The sequence below is a fragment of the Rhincodon typus genome, chromosome 3 (assembly GCF_021869965.1).
Source record: "Rhincodon typus isolate 14 chromosome 3, sRhiTyp1.1, whole genome shotgun sequence".
In the NCBI taxonomy this organism is placed as follows: domain Eukaryota; kingdom Metazoa; phylum Chordata; class Chondrichthyes; order Orectolobiformes; family Rhincodontidae; genus Rhincodon; species Rhincodon typus.
In genome coordinates, this window is record NC_063334.1 from 3,531,639 (window position 1) to 3,551,394 (window position 19,756).

Genomic DNA, 19,756 nt, shown 5'->3' on the forward strand with positions numbered 1-19,756 from the left:
AGGGGGGGGGATCTCTGTAAGTGAAGAGTGGAATGCAGACCCTAGAGGTGAAAGGGCAATAAAGGGGGATGGGAACCCTAGAGAAGAAGGGTTGATGCGGGGGGGGGGGGGGGGGAATTGGGGCCTTGGAATGGAGGAAATGGGGTTTTGGGGACACGAGAGAGGAAGGGGCCCTACGAAGACGGGTAGGGACGTTGGAAGTGATGGAGGGAGATTTGGGGTGCAGAGACAGGTAGAAGCGGGAAGGTGCACAGAAATGTCCGGGATGGGGGAGAATCACGTGCAACCTCCTGGAGCTCGCGGCCCCCTTATTGTGCGCTCACCCCATCCAGCGCATGCGCCCGGCCCACTCCGCTCGCGCTTTCCCTTACCTGAGGCACGCGCCGCTTCCTCCCGCGCTCGTGGACAAAACAACGGGTGCGTGTGAGCCGCGTGCCGCCGCTCCCGGGCGACAAACGGAAACCGACCGGAAACCTGGCCCGGAGTCGGTAAACTACTCGACACTGGGCCAAGCGCCAGCTTTTGTTCAGCTGTGACTGAGACCGGCAACGAGCACCACCTCCTCCCCATCGGCCTCTGACAAACTGTCACCTTTCACCCGGAAGCGGAAACCGCTTTCGTTTGGATTGACATCTAGACCTTGGTATCCTCGTTCCTATTTCTGTTTGTGTCGTTACTTCCCACGGGCAGCAAAGGCAATCGATGCAACAAACACTGAATTGACATCTGTGTGCCTGTAAAGAATCAGATCTTAAATGCAATGCAGTTGTATTTGTTTTTCTGTTGAGTAAATAAGTTTATTTTTAAGAAAGAACTTTGCATCTATTTACCATAAAAAGGATCCCAAGTGCTTCACAAAGAAAGGTAGTACAAAAGAATGCTACTTGGCCTTTGGCATCAATGCTAGCTCTCTGCAAGAACAACTAAGCTATTGTTCCACGTCAACTTTTACCCCAGCGTCTCCTGCAGTTTATTTTTCTTCATGTGCTTATTCAATTACTGTTTGGTAGCCACAAATGAATCTGTTTTCACCACATTCTCATGAGCTGCATTCCACAGCCGTACTACTCGCTGCATAAAATGACCTTTTTCTCAATTTTTTTTTGTCAGTCACTTAAGATAGTAGGTAGATTCTCTCTTCTATTCTGTCCACTGTCCTCATGATTTTGAATTATCAAATCTCCCTTCAACCATCTCAAAGGAGAACATTCCTGTTTCCTCAATCTATCCATGAAGCGAAAATTCCTAATTTCTGAAGTCATTCTCATATCTTTTCTGTACATTTACGAAAGCCTTCGTATTCTTCCTACAGTGCTCAGAATTGGAACACTACCCATTGACTTTACAAGTGATGTTCACACTCCAAGAAAGGATAAAATAAATCGCTCTTAATTTCCAAGGACTGGTAATCGGGAGGAGAAATACTTTTGTATGTGTGCCTTATGCCTCAGAATGCCTCATGCTCTAAATCCTTATTTCCCATGCCAGTATAAGAGCAAATTGCAAGGATGGCAAAAGCAAATAGCCCCGGAATCACAACCTCAGTTTGCTTTTACGTGGGAAGGCCACTAATATACCTTCTATTGGCTACCAAGTGAACCTAAAGAAGGTACAGGGACCAGCGGAATCAGTGCAGTTTTTAAGCATTCAGTGTACAAGAGGGAATAGAGTCATCCCTGAAAAAGTAAAGAATAAAATACAGGAAATGGCTGTTCCAATGAGCAAAACTGAGGCACAGGAATTTACATATCTGCTCAGATATTGGCGCAGTCATATACCTCACTTGACTGTGTTACGAACACCTCTATATGCCATTACCCAAAAGAAAGTTCAGTTTGAATGGGGCGATGAACAGCAGAAAGCATTTATGGCTGCTAAAGAGGCCATAGCACTAGCAGTTCCTCCGGCTCCTTGGATACCTGGCTTTCCTTTGAATTACAAGTATCAGTACTACAAGATGTAGCCACATGGAGCTTATGACAGACACAAAATAGGAAAGCAATACCTTTGGGTTTCTGGTCCAGAAAACTGACTGAAGCAGCTACACATTACACACCATTTGGAAAGCAACCTCTGGCCTGCTCCTGGGCCTTAGTAGAGATTGAAGGGCAGGCGGGCGAGGACAAAGTGCTCCTCAGACCTGAATTACCAATTCTAATGTGGGTTTTGTCTGATATTGAAAAACACAAGGTCAGTAGAGCCCAACAAAGCCCCATTGTAAAATGGAAATGATACATAGCTGATCGAACCAAGGAGGGGGTTGCCAAACTCCATGAACAAATAGCTGAATACCTGTCAGGTGAACAAATTCCAAGTTCCAACCTGGCCATACCCGCACCTCCTGTTCAATTGGGTGTTCTGTTTGAACAACTGCCCTAACATACTGGTCACTGTGCTTGGTTCACTGATGGATCAGCCACCTGCAAGAATGGCCAAAGGCGGTGGCGAGCAGCTGCATTTAATCCTTTCACACAGATGATTATCCATAGTGAAGGAGACAGGGCAATGAGCCAGTATGCCAAATTAGCAGCTGTGGTCCTAGCACTAGAAGAAGAGAGTCAGTGTCTGCACATTTATACTGACTCACGGCAGTGGCCAATGAAATGGCTGTACGGATGCCAACCTGGCAGTCACGAGACTGGAAGATTGCTGGAAAGCCCCCGTGGGGAACAGAACTATGGAAACAAATATGGGCAAAGGTCCAGCATCATGTTGATGCCCATATGAAGGATGGTTCAGAATCTGCTGATCTCAACAATATTGTAGATGGAATAGTAAAAGCCAGAACAGTTGAAGATGCATCCAAACAGTATCACGCTGAAAAATGGGCTCATGAAAAATCAAGACATTTAGGGTATCACAGTACTGTGCAATGGGCAAGAGATCGAGGTTTGCACTTATCCGCTGATCTGGTGAAAGAAGTCATTGGCAGGTGTGAAATATGTCAAAAGTAAAGCATGTACCACTGCCGATAAAGCCAATGGCACAAATCAAATGGGGAGATCAGCCTGCTCAAATGTGGCAGATTGACAATGTTGGCCCATTACTGTTATAGCAACAATATCAATATCCATTAACCATGGTGGACATTTACTCTGGGATAATGTTATCTTTCCTGTCAACCAAAGCAAATCAGAGTAGCACTGTTAAGGGCCTAGAGCATTTAATATCCTACTATCGTGAACCATCAGAAATACCATCCGATAATGGTCAACAGGTGTAGCAATGGGCTGCAGACACTGGGACACATTGGATGTTTCACATTCCCTATTACCCTCAAGCAGCCTTGTAGAACGAATGAATGAGTTATGAAAACAACAAATTAAATTATTGACCCCTAATCATACATTATAGGGGTGGCTCAAAGTGTTGCCGCAGGCATTGCACAATCTGAATAATCAGCCTCTGAAAGGAGGATCACCCATGAGTAGAATGTTTAAAGGAGGTGGCCTTCCTAGTTACATCCTACTAGTAAACCTACAAAGTCCGATGACCTTTGTATAGGGGGAACCCACAACGCCCGTCTAAGCCTGGTGAAATACTTACCCATGAACAAGTGGATACCTATTGGCTATTGATAATGGGACAGGAAGCTCCAGAATGTATAGACGGAGGGAAATTAACGAAAAGGAAGTGCGTTGTCAAAGATTGTAAACTGATAAGATATGATTTCTTCATAGAACCATGTGGGCTTATTATGGATGGATGCTGCTGTGGATGATTCATCAGATGACGTGGGCAACTAATTTACATAGCTGGAGTGTGGATATGGCATGGACAGCACAAAGAGACTGAAAGGGTGCAGGGCAACTTTGCTTGTCAACCAGGAAACCAATGTGTCTTTGCACACTATACCACTAGATGTACGGCTTGTGGGTTATGGTTAGCACAGGGACATGATATGTTTACCATATCTAAAGGACACACAGTACAACTGCAAACTGCATGGCAAATGGTAATGGCTTGTAAGATATATAATACAACAAAACAGTTAATGAATAGAACTTAGTTACTGCATTGGGTACAGAACAATACAAATACATTGCAAAGGGTTAAAGAGACTATTGTTATACGTTTTTGGACGGCTATTACTGATTTGCATCTGTACTTGCAATTGTAACATACGCTGTCAAATATCATCAGGCGTGGACTGTATAGGATAAGTTAAAATTGATGATGATATTCGACAGCAAAATGACCTTGAATAAGTCCTGTGAAGGTGACTGACATTCCTGTACGTGCGAAGATAGCACAATCAACTTGTTTTTCTGTACTGGCTGTTTGTTACACTGTATAAGAGAGACAGTTTCGTTCCAAATCGTTGGACTTCCCCTCGGACCGGGATTGCGAACAGTGCCAGGAGCGAACCTAAGTCTCCAGACCAGCCGTCGATCGAGGAGTCCCCAATGGGCAGAAGGGCATGAGACTTATTGTTTATTTTCCTTTCTTTTTCATCTTTTTATTTACTTAATAATGTTCATATTTAAGTAAATTTATGCTGTTGAGTCTTCTCTTAACCACATTCAACCGAATCCGAAGAAACATTTGGATGCACTTTGTGATCCAAGACAATAACAATGCTCATTTAACAAACTAGTCCAGGCACAATGGGCATCTTTCTGTACAGGAACAATTCTGTGATGTCACCATTTCACCCAAACTTTGGAGAGTTATGAGATCAATTACTATCCTTTGACCTGGTTTTGTAGCCACAGTACTTGTATAGCAGGTAGAGTTCACTTTCTGGACAATGATAATCTGTGGAGGGAGAAAGCGGGTCAATAGGCTAGATTTTATGGTACACCTTGTGCCCACCTGACCTGGCAATTTTTATCAGCAACAAGGAAAGGCATTGGGCTGCCCACTTATGGTCAATTGAGGGCCTCAAGTGGGCCATCATTCACCTGACAACTAACCAGAAGACTGTACAATTTGGGTGAGTCAGCTGAACAGATGTGGGCTTATCCCAGACATTTCCCTTGGACCGTTGGAGTCCACCCATAGTGTAATTCAGCCCAGTGTGTCAAGTCAAACACCGTTCATTCTGAAACTATTTTTAACTTTAACTCTGTTTCCCTGTAAAATCATCATGTCCTATAGGAGGAGACATCCTGAGGTATTAAACTTTTCTGCATCTTTACAGATGCAGTCTGACTAACTGAGTGTCTTGAATACTTTCTACTTTTCTTTTTAATGAGAATTGTTAATCTTCCATTTCACTAATGTCCTTTAGGGAAGGAAACCGCCATCCTTACTTGGTCTGGCCTACATGTGACTCCAGACCCACAGCAATGTGGTTGACTCTGAACTGTGTTCAGGGCAATTAGGGATGGGCAACAAATGCTACCTAGACAGCGATGCCCTCATCCTGTCAATGAATAATAAAAAAAATTGGCAGGAGCATTGCTGGGGAAGGAGGATGTACCACTCTCAATTTTCCAAAGCATTGCAGGATCAAAGAGCACACCTCTTAGTCAGTGGGCACTTATTCATGGGGGTATTTAGGAAATTTTCTGAGTTCTGAGGAAGGGTCACCAGATGCATTTTTATTTTGTGTCGGAAATTTTCTGATTTGCCAAGACCCCAATTTGCTTGTCAGTGAGAAAAGGCGTTAGACATGATATTATAGGACAGAGCTTTGAAGACACTGATTGTATTTACAGTGCCAATAGGAGACAGCAAGAATCTGAGTTTAAAAACTAGTTTCACAAAGTAAATTAGTTCATTCAGTGATTTATGCCTCTTCAAGCATTTCTAATTAACTGCAGTGGGAGAGAGGCCATTATAATGCATCTTAAAACATAAAGCATACAAAGAAGTGATGAAAAAAAATTGATAGCAAGCAATTCAAATTGTATAGGTTTGTTCTTACAAAAAATGACATTCTTCAGGAAAATCTAGTGACAGCAGCAGAAGATTCCATCACTGACCTCTACATTGCCGAGGCCAGACGCCAGCTCTCTGACACCTCCTCTTACCGCCCCCTTGATCATGACCCCACCTCAACCACCAAAACATCATCTCCCAGACCATCCACAACCTCATCACTTTCGGTGACCTCCCACCCACAGCCTCCAACCTCATCGTTCCCTAACCCTGCACCTATCTCCTTTCCAAAATCCACAAACCTGACTGCCCTGGTTGACCCATTGTCTCCGCCTGCTCCTGCCCCACCAAACTTATCTCCACTTATCTCGATTCCATTTTCTCCCCCTTGGTCCAGGAACTCCCCACCTACGTCCGTGACAACACCCACGCCCTCAACCTCCTCCAAAACTTCCGATTCCCTGGTCCCCAACACCTCATCTTTACCATGGACGTCCAGTCCCTATACACTTGCATTCCCATGCAGATGGCCTAAAGGCCCTCCGCTTCTTCCCGTCCCGCAGGCCCGACCAGTCCCCCTCCACTGACATCCTCATCTGCTTAGCTGAACTCATCCTCACCCATAACAACTTCTCTTTCAACTCCTCCCACTTCCTACAAATAAAGGGGTGGCCACGGGTACCTGCATGGGCCCAAGCTATGCCTGCCTCTTTGTAGGATATGTGGAACAATCCCTCTTCCAGAGCTACACTGGCCCTAGCCCCCACCTCTTCCTCCATTACATGGATGACTGTATCGGCGCCGCCTCGTGCTCCCACGAGGAGCTCAAACAGTTCATCCACTTCACTAACACCTTCCACCCCCAACCTTAAGTTCACCTGGACCATCTCCAATACCTCTCTCTCCTTCCTGGACTTCTCTGTCTCCATCTCTGGTAACCACCTGAAAACCGATATCTATTTCAAGCCCACCGACTCCCACAGCTACCTAGACTACACCTCCTCTCATCCACCTTTCTGCAAAAATGCCATCCCCTATTCCCAATTCCTTCGCCTCCACAGCATCTGCTCCTGAGATGAGGCATTCCACTCCCGGACATCCCAGATGTCCTCATTTTTCAAGGACCGCAACTTCCCCTCCACAGTGGTCGAAACGCCCTTGACCGTGTCTCTCGCATTTCCCGCAACTCATCCCCCTCCCTGCAATAATAACTAAAACAGAATCCCCCTCGTCCTCACGTACCACCCTACCAACCTCCAAATCCAACGCATCAATCCTCCAGCACTTCCGCCATCTGCAATCTGACCCCACTACCAAAGACATTTTTCCCTCCCCACCCTTACCTGTTTTCCGGAGGGACCACTCTCTCCGTGAGTCCCTTGTCTGCTCCACACTGCCCACTAGCCCCACCACCCCAGCACTTTTCCCTGCAACCACAGGAAGTGCTACACCTACCCCTATACCTCACGCCCTCCCAGGCCCCAAGAAGACCTTCCACATCAAACAGATGTTCACCTGCACATCTGCTAATGTGGTATTCTGTATCGGCTGTTCCCGATGTGGCCTCCTCTACATCGGATAAACCAAGCAGAAGCTTGGGGATTGCTTTGTGGAACACCTACGCTCGGTTCGCGACAAACAACTGCACCTCCCAGTCGCAAACCATTTCAACACCCCCTCCCACTCCTTGGGCGACATGTCCATCCTGGGCATCCTGCAGTGCCACAACGATGCCACCCGAAGGTTGCAGGAACAGCATCTCATATGTCGTTTGGGAACCCTGCAGCCCAATGGTCTCAATGTGGACTTCACAAGCTTCAAAATCTCCCCTCCCCCGACCGCATCCCATAACCAGCCCAGCTCATCCCCGCCTCCCTAACCTGTCCTTTCTCCCACCTATCCACTCCTCCCACCTCAAGCCCCACCCCCATCTCCTACCTACTAGCCTCATCCCGCCTCCTTGACCTGTCTGTCCTCCCTGGACTGACCTATCCCCTCCCTAACTCCCCAGCTACACTCACCTTTACATGCTCCAACTCCGCCTCTTTGACCTGTCTGTCTCCTCTCCACCTATCGTCTCCTTTATCCATCTTCTATCCGCCTCCCCATCTCTCCCTATTTATTTCAGAATCCTCTTCCCCTCCCCCATTTCTGAAGAAGGGTCTAGACCTGAAACGTCAGCTTTCCTGTTCCTCTGATGCTGCTTGGCCTGCTGTGTTCATTCAGCTCTACACCTTGTTATCTTAGAAGATTCCATCACTTAGGTTTTCTACTCACGATTACAACATGACAATAAATTCTTTCCAAAGTTTCAGAAATTACAAATATCTTCTGGATACACAAAAGTAAACAACATTACTGAGAACATTTTTTATTTGGATTTACAGGAGTATATAGTTCATGCTCTTCAAAAGCAATTTTTTTCTCGTTGGAACAGATACTTCAAGTACTGAAAACAATTTTTGCCCTGTGTTTTTTCTTTGGCTTCTTTGATTTTAACATGAGAAACTATGAGGTCAGAGATAGTAGGAACTGCAGATGCTGGACAATCCGAGACAACAAGGTGCAGGGCTGGATGAACACAGCAGGCCAAGCAGCATCATAGGAGCAGAAAGGCTGACGTTTTGGGCCTAGACCCTTTTGGTGCCAACTGCACAGGGACTGGTATCCCATCACCAAGTCACCCTTTATTTACTTGTGCACAGTACACTTGCTTGTGGTCAGCCAGCTCAGAGTCAGTTCCCTGGACTGAGAGGATTCTAAATCTCCTGATAATATTGGTCAGCCAGGGCTTTCCTGACTGGCCCAGGTTAACAATGACTGCAGTCAACGAGGTTCACCTGATTCCACTTATGAGACATACTTTTTATACATTTCAGGTTGAAACAGCATTAGTATGAATTGTAACAGAAATAGAAGTTGCTTGAAAAGCTCAGCGGGTCTGGCAGCATCTGTGAAGAGAAATCAGAGTTAATGGTCTGGGTCCGGGATTCCCACCCCTCATGGATGCCAGAACTGCCGAGCCTTCTAAGCAACGCCTGATGCAATTTCTGAACAACCGCAGTTCCCTTGGTTCCTATTTTAGTATAAATCGTACTCAGCCTACAAGGTTAATAATCCTGTCCCTCAATTCATAGGCCTGTTTACCTCAAATCGAAACCCTGAATGGCACAATGGCACGGGTTAGATGTAATTCACTTTGTATAAGTTGAGTACAAAGAATAACCATAGCTTTTATTAAAGAGGAATGCTTTTTCTTATTACTTCAGTGAAGCAAGTTCTACAATATTTGACTGCATTAAAGGCATGTTTTGCTTTAGGCAGGAAAGAAGAGCCCACAAAGATCATATGAAGGAAAGGCTTGCATTTATATAGCATCCTCAGGACCTCAGGATGTCCTAAAGTTCTTTACAATCAACTTTGGTAAACTCACAACCATGCGTGAGACTGTATTTGTAAGTACAAGTGTTTGTAAATTGGATGTTCATAAATCAGGGACCTACAGTACACATGAAGTAAAAATGACAAAGAGGAAGAGACGCCTCATCATCTTTACTGATTGCTACCCATGTGTTACCCCCGACTTGGTGGCATCACTTTTGCCTCTGTAATGGAATAGTCCAGGTTTAAGACACAGTCCAAAGATTTGAGAACAAATGTTAGTGAAAAAATCTAAATAAAAGCTGTTGAATTATTGTGAAAAAAGGTTTGAGTGCAATCTGGCACCAGTATGTGGTCTGCCCTACATGTGATTCCAGTCCTAACAAGGCTTCATTTCAAATCTTGTTTAATAATGCTTCTATGAACATTTTGGGTCTGTCTACAAATTAAAAGGTGCTACAGAAATGTACATTATTGCTAACATTTCAAGTGTGCACATCTTTCCAGCCTTGAGGCTACACTTTAAATATTAATTTGCATGTTCCCTCAAGGAATACTGACTATAACCCTAAAATTTGGGATGAGGGGTCACAGGATGATATCACTTGCTGTGAGCCTGTTTAGAGTCATCCACATAATATGAGGATTAGAAAAACTGGAAGTAGATACACACCTGAGATGTTAACAGTAAAATGCTCTAGGGTGCTTCACAGGGACATTATCAAAAAAAACTTGAAACTGACTCATAGAAGGAAACATTAGGATAGATAGCCGAAAGTTAGATCAAACAACTAGTTTATAGATGCATCTTAAATGAGGAGAGGGTGGTTGAAAGGTTAGGTAGGTAATCTCAGAATCTGTTCTAGACAATTGAATCCACATTTTCCAATGGCAGAGTACAAGAACACCCAGAATTTGAGGACTGTGGAGACCTTAAAGGCTTGAGCTGGAGGAGGTTACAAAGACAGCAAGAGGCAAACAAAGTCATGGAGGGATTTGAAAACAAGGTCAAAAATCCAACAACTTGTATGCATTTGGACAGACAAGGAATGATTTTGGGTAGTCATGGTTTTGTGCGAGGGAAATTATGTCTCAAACTTGATTTTTGAGGAAGTAACCAAGAAGATTGATGAGGGTAGAGTGGTAGACATTGTTTACTTGGATTATAGTAAAGACTTTGACAAGTTCCACATGGTTGACTAATTAGTAATATTAGATCATGTGGGATTCAGGGTGAGATTGCCAATTGGATACAAAATTGTTGAGCAGCAGGAGACAGAGAGTGATCGTGGAGTGTTGTTTCTCAGACTGGAGGCCTATTACCAGCAGTGTTCTACAGGGATTGGTGCTGGGTCCACTTTTATTTGTCATTTATATAAAGGATTTAGATGAGGATATAGAAGGCATGGTTAGTAAGTTTGTAGATGACTCCAAGATTGGTGGTATAGTGGACAGTGAGGAACGTTATTTAAGATTACAAAGAGATCTTGATCAATTGGGTCAATTGCTGGGGAATGGCAGATGGAGTTTAATTTGGATAAATGTGAGATATTGCATTTTGGTAAAACAAACAAGGGCAGGACTTATACATTTAATGGTAACACCTTGGGTAGTGTTGTAGAACATAGAGAACCAGGGGTTCAGGTACATAATTCTTTGAAGTTTGCAATATATGTAGACAGGATGGTTAAGAAGGCGTTTAGCATGCTTGCCTTCATTGCTCAGATCTTTGAGTATAGGAGTTGGGAAGTCATGTTGAGGTTGCACAGGACGTTGGTGAGGCTTCTTCTGGAGTACTGTGTGCAGGTCTGGTTGCCATGTTATGGGAAGGATATTATTAAGCAGGAGAGGTTTGGAAGTGATTTACCAGGATGTTGCTGGGAATGGAGGTTTTGAGTTATAAGGAGAGGCTGGATAGTTACAGCAATGGAGGTTGAGGGGTGACCTAATTGAGGTTTATGAAATTATAACGGGCATAGATGTGGTGAATGGCAGGTGTCTTTTCCCTAGGGTGGGGAATATCAAGACCAGCGGACATATTTTTATGGTCAGCTGAGAAAGATTTAAAAAAGACATGAGGAGCAATTTTTTTTTTTACACAGTGGTTTGTGTATGGAATGGACTTCCATAGGAAGTGGTAAATGAGGGTATAGTTACATCGTGTAAAAGACATTTGGATAAATACATGAATAAGAAATGTTTGGAGAGATATGGGCCAAGTGCAAGCAGGTGGGACTAAGTTAGTTTGGGATTATGTTCGGCATGGACTGGTTGGACCGAAGGGTCTGTTTCCGTGCTGTATGACTCCATGACTTGCCTGATTGGGAGTCATTTTAAGTAAGCAAGAACAACTTTGATGGGTCAATTGGATTTGATGCTAGTTAACATACAGGCAAAACAGGTTTGGATGAACTTGAGTTTACGAAGAGTAGAAGATGGTAGATGAGCCAGGCTTGCTGCATTCACTGTTTGTCCTGTCAGCACATTCCCAGCATTCTCAGTTTCTGTTTCAAATCTTCAATTTTTGGGTTGTTATTTGTATTTAAACAAATTTTAAGAAACAAACAAACTGGGTGACCGGTTATCATAATGACTGAATATAAGCAATTTTATAGGTACTGTGAAAATAATAGATCGGTATCTTAAGTTAGGGTGTTTTAGGCCAAGGGGCTTCAAAGAAATATTCTGTGTTTTCCAGCTATTTTGTAGATCCTTTGTGCTGTCACTCCAAAAGAGAGTCTGGGAACTAACTGTATGGCTACAGGGAGAGGTCGAAGTTAGCATAGCTGGATTCCAGTATCAATTACTTATTTCACAATGAAGAAATGATGCAGAGATAGTAGGAACTGCAGATGCTGGAGAATCTGAGGTAACAAGGTGTAGAGCTGGATGAACACAGCAGGCCAAGCGGCATCAGAGGAGCAGGAAGGCTGACGTTTCGGCCTAGACCCTTCTTCAGAAAAAGTCTAGGCCCAAAACGTCAGCCTTCCTGCTCCTCTGATGCTGCTTGGCCTACTGTGTTCATCCAGCTCTACACCTTGTTATCGAAGAAATGATGCAGTTGCATTGTGTGGAGAGGTGGGAGAGGGGAAGATGCAAGTTACTTTTGCAAAAACACAGGAGCTGCAGCTAGAGACCTTAAAAAGATTGAGCCAGCAGTTAGATTTTATTAAGAATATTAAACAATGCCAACTGAGAAAATAAAGCTGTGTTCATTGTTCAGTGGATATTGAAACAGTGCATATTTGACTCTCTATAAAAAGCCAGTCAGTTTAACCAAAGATAAACACAATTTAACAAACTGCACAAGAATAGTTCCTACAGAGACATCCATATAATCAAGCACTGGATTCTTGGCATCTTTTATTTTGTCCAGGTACAAAAACTCTAGGAGAAAAGAAAAATTGGACTTTTACTTCGTCTGAGTTTAAGTGAATGTGAAAGCCTGAAATGGATTAATTCTCCGTGTGTTTTAACCTACTCATGTTTAAATGGGCTCTCAGTTTCAAATTTATTTGAAATACAAAATACAGTATTGTGTTGAGCTCTGAATCTGCTGCAAACTGAAACCAATAATTTGTACTTTCTGATAGGAATTAATATTAATATATTGGCCAAGAACTATTTCCAACCCCAGCCCTTAGCACACCCCCACCCTATTGTAATGGTGTAGCTAATTAAATCAACATTGATCACTTCTGCAACTATGTTATATGATGGATCCTCCCCACAGCTCATTTGGTAAAAGATACATCTGGTAGACTGCTGCTACTGTTGTCTTTCCTGGGTAAGGATCCACAGGACCTGTTTTGATTGCAGTCTATGGGTCAGAAAGTTGAGGACCCAGTTACAGAGGGAGGATCGAGACTTAGGTCTCAGAGTTTAGAGATGAGTTTGTTTAGAATTATGGTGTTGAAGGCAGAACTGTAGTCATAAGTAGGAGCCTGATGTAGGGGTATCCATGTTATCTAGATGTTCCAGGGATGAGTGCAGGACCAGGGAGGTGGTGTCTGCTGTGGACCTGTTCCGCTTGTGGGAGAATTGCAAAGGATCAATGCAATTTGGTAGGCTGGAGTTGATGTGAACATAAGAATCAAAATCATGAGTAGGCCTCACAAGGCTGCTCCTCCATTCATTAAGACCATGGCTGATCTGATTCTAAGCTCAAATCCATTTTCCTGCACACCCTCAATAACCTTTCAACCCCTTGTTTAACAAGAATCTATCTACCTCTGCCATAGTCAAGGACTCTGCTTCCACTTCCTTTTCAGCAAGAGATTTCCAAAGACTGTCAATCCTAAGGGAGAAGAACAATTCACCTAATCTCTGTCTTAAATGGGGCAATCTCTGATTTTTAAACAGTGACCTTCTACTTCTGGATTTTCCCATTACAGGAAATACCCTTTCCACTTCTAACTTGTTAAGTGCTTTCAGGAATTTGTTCTTCAATCAAGTTGCCTCTGGCTCTTCTAAACTCCAGCAGATCCAAGTCTAGCCTTTCAAACCATTCCAAGTATCCGACTAGTATACCTTCTCTGAACTGACTCTAATGTATTTACATCCTTCCTTAAATAAGGTGACCAACACTGTGGACAATACTCCAGGTGTGGTTTTATCAGTGCCATGTATAATCGAAGCACATCCCCCCCACTTCTGTATTCAATTCTTCACGTGACAAATGATAACGCCTGCTGTGCCTGCATACCAACCTTTTGTGATTGATGGATGAGGACACTCATATCCCACTGCATCTCAGAGCTCCAAAGTCCCTCACAATTTAGATAATAAACTTTTTTTAAAATTCATTTTGCCAAAATGAACAACCTCATCTTTTCACACTCACTTAACCTATCAATATATTTTTGTAACCTCCTTGTGCCATCTTCACTATGGGGCGGCACAGTGGTTAGCACTGCTGCCTCACAGCACCAGGGACGTGGGTTCGATTCTCCTCAGGTGACTGTCTGTGTGGAGTTTGCACGTTCTCCCCGTGTCTGCGTGGGTTTCCTCCGGGTGCTCCAGTTTCCTCTCACAGTCCAAAAATGTGTAGGGTAGATGGATTGGCCATGCTAAATTGCCCATAGTGTTCAGGGATGTGTAGATCAGATGGGTTATAGGTGGTTATGGTTGGGTGGGATGCTCTGAGGGTCAGTGTGGACTTGTTGGGCCAAAGGCCCTGCTTCCACACTGTAGGGATTCTAATGTCCTACCTACCTTTGTGTCATCAGCAAATGTGGCAACTGTTCTTTGTCCCTTCACCTGAACCATTTATATAAATTATAAACAGTTTAGGTGCCAGAACTATGGCATACCACTTGCCACATTTTGCCAACCTGATAAAGACCCATTATGCCTATACTCTGCTACCCATTAGCCAGTCAATCATCTATCATGCCAATATGCTACTACACATCATAATGGACTGGTTAGATCGAAGGTCTGTTTCCATGCTGTATGACTCTATGACTTATGACCTTTCGTATAACACATTCAAAGCACTTTTAAATGCCTTCTGAAAATCTAAGTACACTGCATCCATTAGTACCCCTTTAACCACAGCAAGAGTTATCACATAAAAGAATTCCAATAGATTTGTCAAACCTAGAATCCCTACAGTGCAGAGAAAAACCATTTGGCCCATTAAGTTTGCACTGACCCTCCAAAAAGGATCCCACCCAGATCCATCCCATAACCCCACACAAAGTTTTTAACCATTGCTAACCCGCATAGGAATAGAACCCAGGCCACTGCAGTGAAAGTACTGAACCCTAACCACCAGTCCACCGTGGAATGTAGGTTTCCCATTCTTTCCTTTCCACCAGGATTCCTTTCAAACGACACGTTGACTCTGCCTGATACCCTGGAACATAGTCCTGTTATAGGATATTTAATAATGGTTTGTAATATTTACACTATGATGTACGTTAAGCAAACTGGCCTGTAGTTTCCTGCTTTCTGTTTCCTTCTATTTTTCACTAAAGGAGTTAAGTGCATTATCTTCCAATAGAATGGGACTGTCCTTGAATCAAGAGAATTTTGGAAAATTAAACCAATGCGTCAATTATCTCGCTAGCCACTTCTTATAAGATCCTGGGGTAAAGTCCGTCAGGACCCAGATATTGGTCAGCCCACAGCTCTATGAATTTGTTCAGCACCAGTTCTCTGCTGATTGTGATTTTCCTGATTTTCTCCTTTCTTCCATTTTCTGATTTATTGTTGATTCTGGGATGTTACTTGTCTCCTTTATGGTGAAGACAGATGCAAAGATCCTGTTTAGTTCATCTGCCATTGCCTTATTTTCCATTATTAATTCTCCAGTCTCACTTTCTGTAAGACAAACACTCATTTTGTTCATTCTTTTCTTCTTTAAACGTTTATAGAAAATCTTAGTACAGTTCTATTTTTCTGGTTAGCCTTCTCTCGTGCTCTAATTTTTCCATCTTTATTAAGTTTTTGGTCATTATTTACTCTTTTAAAAATTCTGTTTAGTTTTCTGATCAGCTATCATCTTTACGTGAGTCCCAGAGTGGAGGCAAGACCCTTGGGTATTGGAAGCCAGATCTCGAGGTTTGAAGCCCAGAGTAGTCTAGAGATTTGGCCGGGGCAGTCTGAAGGCTTGGTGCTGGCAAAGACTAAAATTTGAGTAGCTTTTAAAAGAAAACTTCTTCATTCTTATGTTGAACTTTTATTTCTGATTCTTTCAAGTCTGTAACACATACTTAAGTATAGGGTCCAAACTCGAAACTTTCCAGTTCCTCTGATGTTGCCTGGCCTGCTATGTTCCTCCAGCTCCACGCTGTATTGTCTCTGAGTCCAGTATCTGCAGTTCTTGCTTTCTCTCTTAAGTATTCTGTAGCTAGATACCCTGTACCATACATGGCGCCAAAGCGGCGACATTACAAACTTTTCACTGCATTCATTCGAGTGCATGTGACAATAAAGGCTAATTCAATTCAAATTAATTCATACACAATTACCTGCCTTTTCTTTTGCCTAACTGTAACATTTATAGTTAACTATGCATTGTGGGTTCCTTGGAATGTATCTACTCTCTATATTCTGAAATATCTCCTTAAATATCTGCTACAGCATCTCAATTGACCCATCCTTAAACCTAATTTACCATTTTACTTTAGCCAGCTCCATTTTCATGCCTTCATAATTGTCCCGAATCAAATTTTAAAGGATAGTCTTGGGCTCACTCCTCCCTAGTATCGTTCTGGTGAAAACATTTGAAAATGCAACTGAAAAGTAAACAATTGGAAACTTAATTTCATCACTTATTTAATAAGGTGCAAGATATTGGAGACTTCATCTCAGACTTCACTTGCATCAGAAAACGTTGTATATTATGAAAATGCTTCATTCAATTTAGAAGTAAAATGTGAAAGGAGAAATTGCAAAGTTGAGAATTTTTATAGCCTATGTGTTGCCTGTCGTTCTTTTTGAATCAGGAACATAATAGTCCAAATGAACTGAAAAGCTTCCAGTGTTGATTTTAAAAAATGATTTGCATTCATATAGAGCTTTTCATAATCACCAATTACTTTACAGACAATTGAAGTACATTTGAAATGTAGTTATTATTGTCTCGTGGAATCTTGTGACTTTAATTTGTTGAAGGGTATCTGGAATCTCAAAACTTTGTCTAACTTAAACAAGGAAAACCTTACTGGTCTCCAGCCAGACTGCAACATGCATTTGCTGGCTTCTTTGGGTATTATAACAGGTGTTTAGTGGGGTTCTGTTGTGTGTGTAAGCGATTGCTATATCTGATCTGCGCCCCAAAATTTCTGCTGCATGTAGCACAGAATCTCGCAGATCACTGAGATTTGGTTGCATTATTACCTCGGGAATTCCTTGTGTTTTCATTCTCCTCTGATATTTCTGTGCAGCACTACCAGAATTATCCAATTTGGAAAGTGAGCAGGTTCCTCTTGGAAGCAGAAATCTGACCTGAATCTTGGCTTACAAAGTAATGGTAGCATAATCATCTCTCAGTCAGAGGGCTGAAGGATTAGTTCTCAGTCCTGAGAGTTGATCACAAGCCTAGGTTGATACTCAAATGCTGTGCTCAGTAGGGGCTGTTTTTTGGAGTTGATGCTAAGTTGAGGCACAACATGGTCTGTCAGATACATGTAAGAAATCCCAAAACACTAATCATGTAAGAATAAGAAGGAAAGAGTGCCAGTAGCTGAGAGACTGGTTAACAATATCATGGGAGCCAGGAAGGAAAACTGACCGGTCAGTAGTTTATTGGGAATATGCATGAGCAGTTCTCAGTCTTTTTGAACTACTGCCCATTTCCAATCATCCCACCTGAACTCTAATCTCCTTTGGCCTTAAAAACCTCTAAGATATAAGCACCTTTCCAATCTGGCCTCTGATTTTAATTGCTCCAACATTAGTGTCTAAGCCTTAGACTGTTGACGCTCTAAGTTTGCAAAGTCCTCTCTAAGCATCTTTACCTTTACTTTTCTTAGCCCTTTAAAGAACTATGTATTTTTTCCGCAGGATAGCGGAGTCCAAAACAAGAAGGCACAGATTTAAGGTGAAAGGGAAAAGGTTTAAAAGGGACCAAAGGGGCAAATTTTTCACGCAGAGGGGATGTGTGTATGGAATGAGCTGCCAGAGGAAGTGGTGGAGGCTGATACAATTACAACATTTAGAAGTCATCTGGATGGTATATGAATAGGAAGGGTTTAGAGGGATATGGACCAAATGCTGGCAAATAGGAGTTGATTAATTTAGGATATCTGGTTGGCATGGATGAGTTGGACTGAAAGGGTCTGCTTCCATGCTGTACAGCTCTATGACTCTATGAGGACTAAAGGCCATTTTGACTAAGATTTGGTCAGCACTCCTAATATTTCGATATGTGGCTTGCTGTTGAATTTAATAGAAATAAAAGGATAATACTGTGGAAGCTGGATATAAAAACAGAAAATGCTGGAGAAACTTAGCAAGGCTGGCAGCATCTGTAGAGAGAGAAACAGAATTAACATTATTTAGGCCATACCTTAAGCACTGTGTGCAGTTCTGGGTTGCCACACTAAGGAATGCGATTGCATGAGATAGAGTGCAGTGGAGATTCATTGAGATTGCCTGGCCTGGAGTGAGTCAGCTATTAACAGAGACTAGATAGGACAGGGTTATTATCTTTGGAGCAGAGAAGTCTGAAGGGGGGACATGATTGATGTGTACCAAGTTATGAAGGCAATATGGAGACAGAAAGGACTGCAGATGCTGGATACTACAGTCAAAAAATATGGAGCTGGAAAAGCACAGCAGGTCAGAGAGCATCGGAGGAGCAGGACTCAGAATCCTCCTCCGATGCTCTCTGACCTGCTATGAAGGCAATATGATAGGGGAGATAGGAAGAAACTTTTCTCCTTGGTAGAGGGGTCAATAACCAGGGGACAAATTTTTAAATGTAAGAATCAGAAGGTTTTAGGGAAGATCTGAGGAAAGTTTTTGTACACAGAGGTGGTGGGTATCTGGAACTCACTGCTTAAAAGGGTGGTAAAGCAGGAATCCTCATGACATTTAAGAACTACTTCAATGAGCACTTGAAATGCCATGGCAGAAAAGCTATTGGCCAAGTGCTAGAAATTTGGATTAGAATAGTTAGAGGCTTAGTGATGGAACAGACACAAGGGCCAAAGGGCTTTCTCTAAATTGTTAAAAAAATCTATGAGTCATCTACAGAACTGACTTATTTCAGAGCACTGTAAGAATTTGTACATAAAAGGTGCTATATAAATGCAATTTTTGTGATCCAAATCATCAAGCTGCGATGTATTGAAAACTAAAAATGCTGAAAATCACAGCAGATCAGGCAGCATCTGGGGAGCTCAAGCAAGCTAACATTTCAAGTCTAGATGAATCTTCATCAGAGCTGATGTGAAGTGTGGAGGGGATAGGGGGCTGGTGGAGAAAGGATGTTGATAGTGCAGATTAAATGATCAGAATGTGAGAATGGCCGAACAATGGTGTGTACAATTGCCAGACAGGAAAGAACAGTCAGTCCCACTGGAAAGGGGGGAATGGAGAGAGGACACGGTGACAGAGAGTATAACAAGTAAAAGTAAAGCAAAGACAAAGTTTTCAGTACAGACTCCACCATCTGCAGTAATTTGCGCCTAATCTGTGATGTACGTAGCTTTGGCCTCTAGATAGCGCTGTTCTAAGGGGCTGTGAGACTGTTGATGATGTTAATGCTGGATGACGGTGTCGCTGGCGCCGGGCGGCATGGGCCCTGTAGGTGGCGGTGTCGCTGGCTCCGGGTGGGGGCCTGGGCCTGTCGTTGGCGGTATCGCGGGCGCCAGGCGGCATGGGCCCGGTAGGTGGCGGTGTCGCAGGTGCCGTGCGAGGCCTAGGCCTGTAGGTGGCGGTGTCGCTGGCGCCGGACGGCATGGGCCCTGTAGGTAGCGGTGTCGCTGGCGCCGGGTGGTGCCTTGGGCCTGTCGTTGGCGGTGTCGCTGGCGCCGGGTGGGGGCCTGGGCCTGTAGGTGGCGGTGTCGCTGGCGCCGGGCGGCATGGGCCCTGG

At 43.4% G+C, this 19,756-nt stretch overlaps 2 protein-coding genes across 3 annotated transcripts in view; one reads left to right on the top strand and one right to left on the bottom strand.

Moving 5' to 3' along the window:
• LOC109917483 (zinc finger and BTB domain-containing protein 5) overlaps positions 1-617 on the bottom strand; it is a 28,735-nt gene extending 28,118 nt beyond the window's left edge. Inside the window, exon 1 of the mRNA XM_020517317.2 lies at positions 372-617. The gene's annotated coding sequence lies outside the window, so the exon portion shown is untranslated. The remainder of the gene's footprint in view (positions 1-371) is intronic.
• Positions 618-19,435: 18,818 nt separating this feature from the next.
• The window catches only part of polr1e (RNA polymerase I subunit E), a 32,341-nt gene continuing 32,020 nt past the window's right edge, over positions 19,436-19,756 (top strand). Inside the window, exon 1 of one of the 2 annotated variants that reach the window (XM_048592479.1) lies at positions 19,436-19,756. This exon is cut by the window's right edge and continues 205 nt beyond it. In XM_048592479.1, the coding sequence (XP_048448436.1) occupies positions 19,622-19,756 (135 nt within the window). In that variant the 5' untranslated portion in view covers positions 19,436-19,621. The other variant, XM_048592486.1, reaches the window with a different exon arrangement.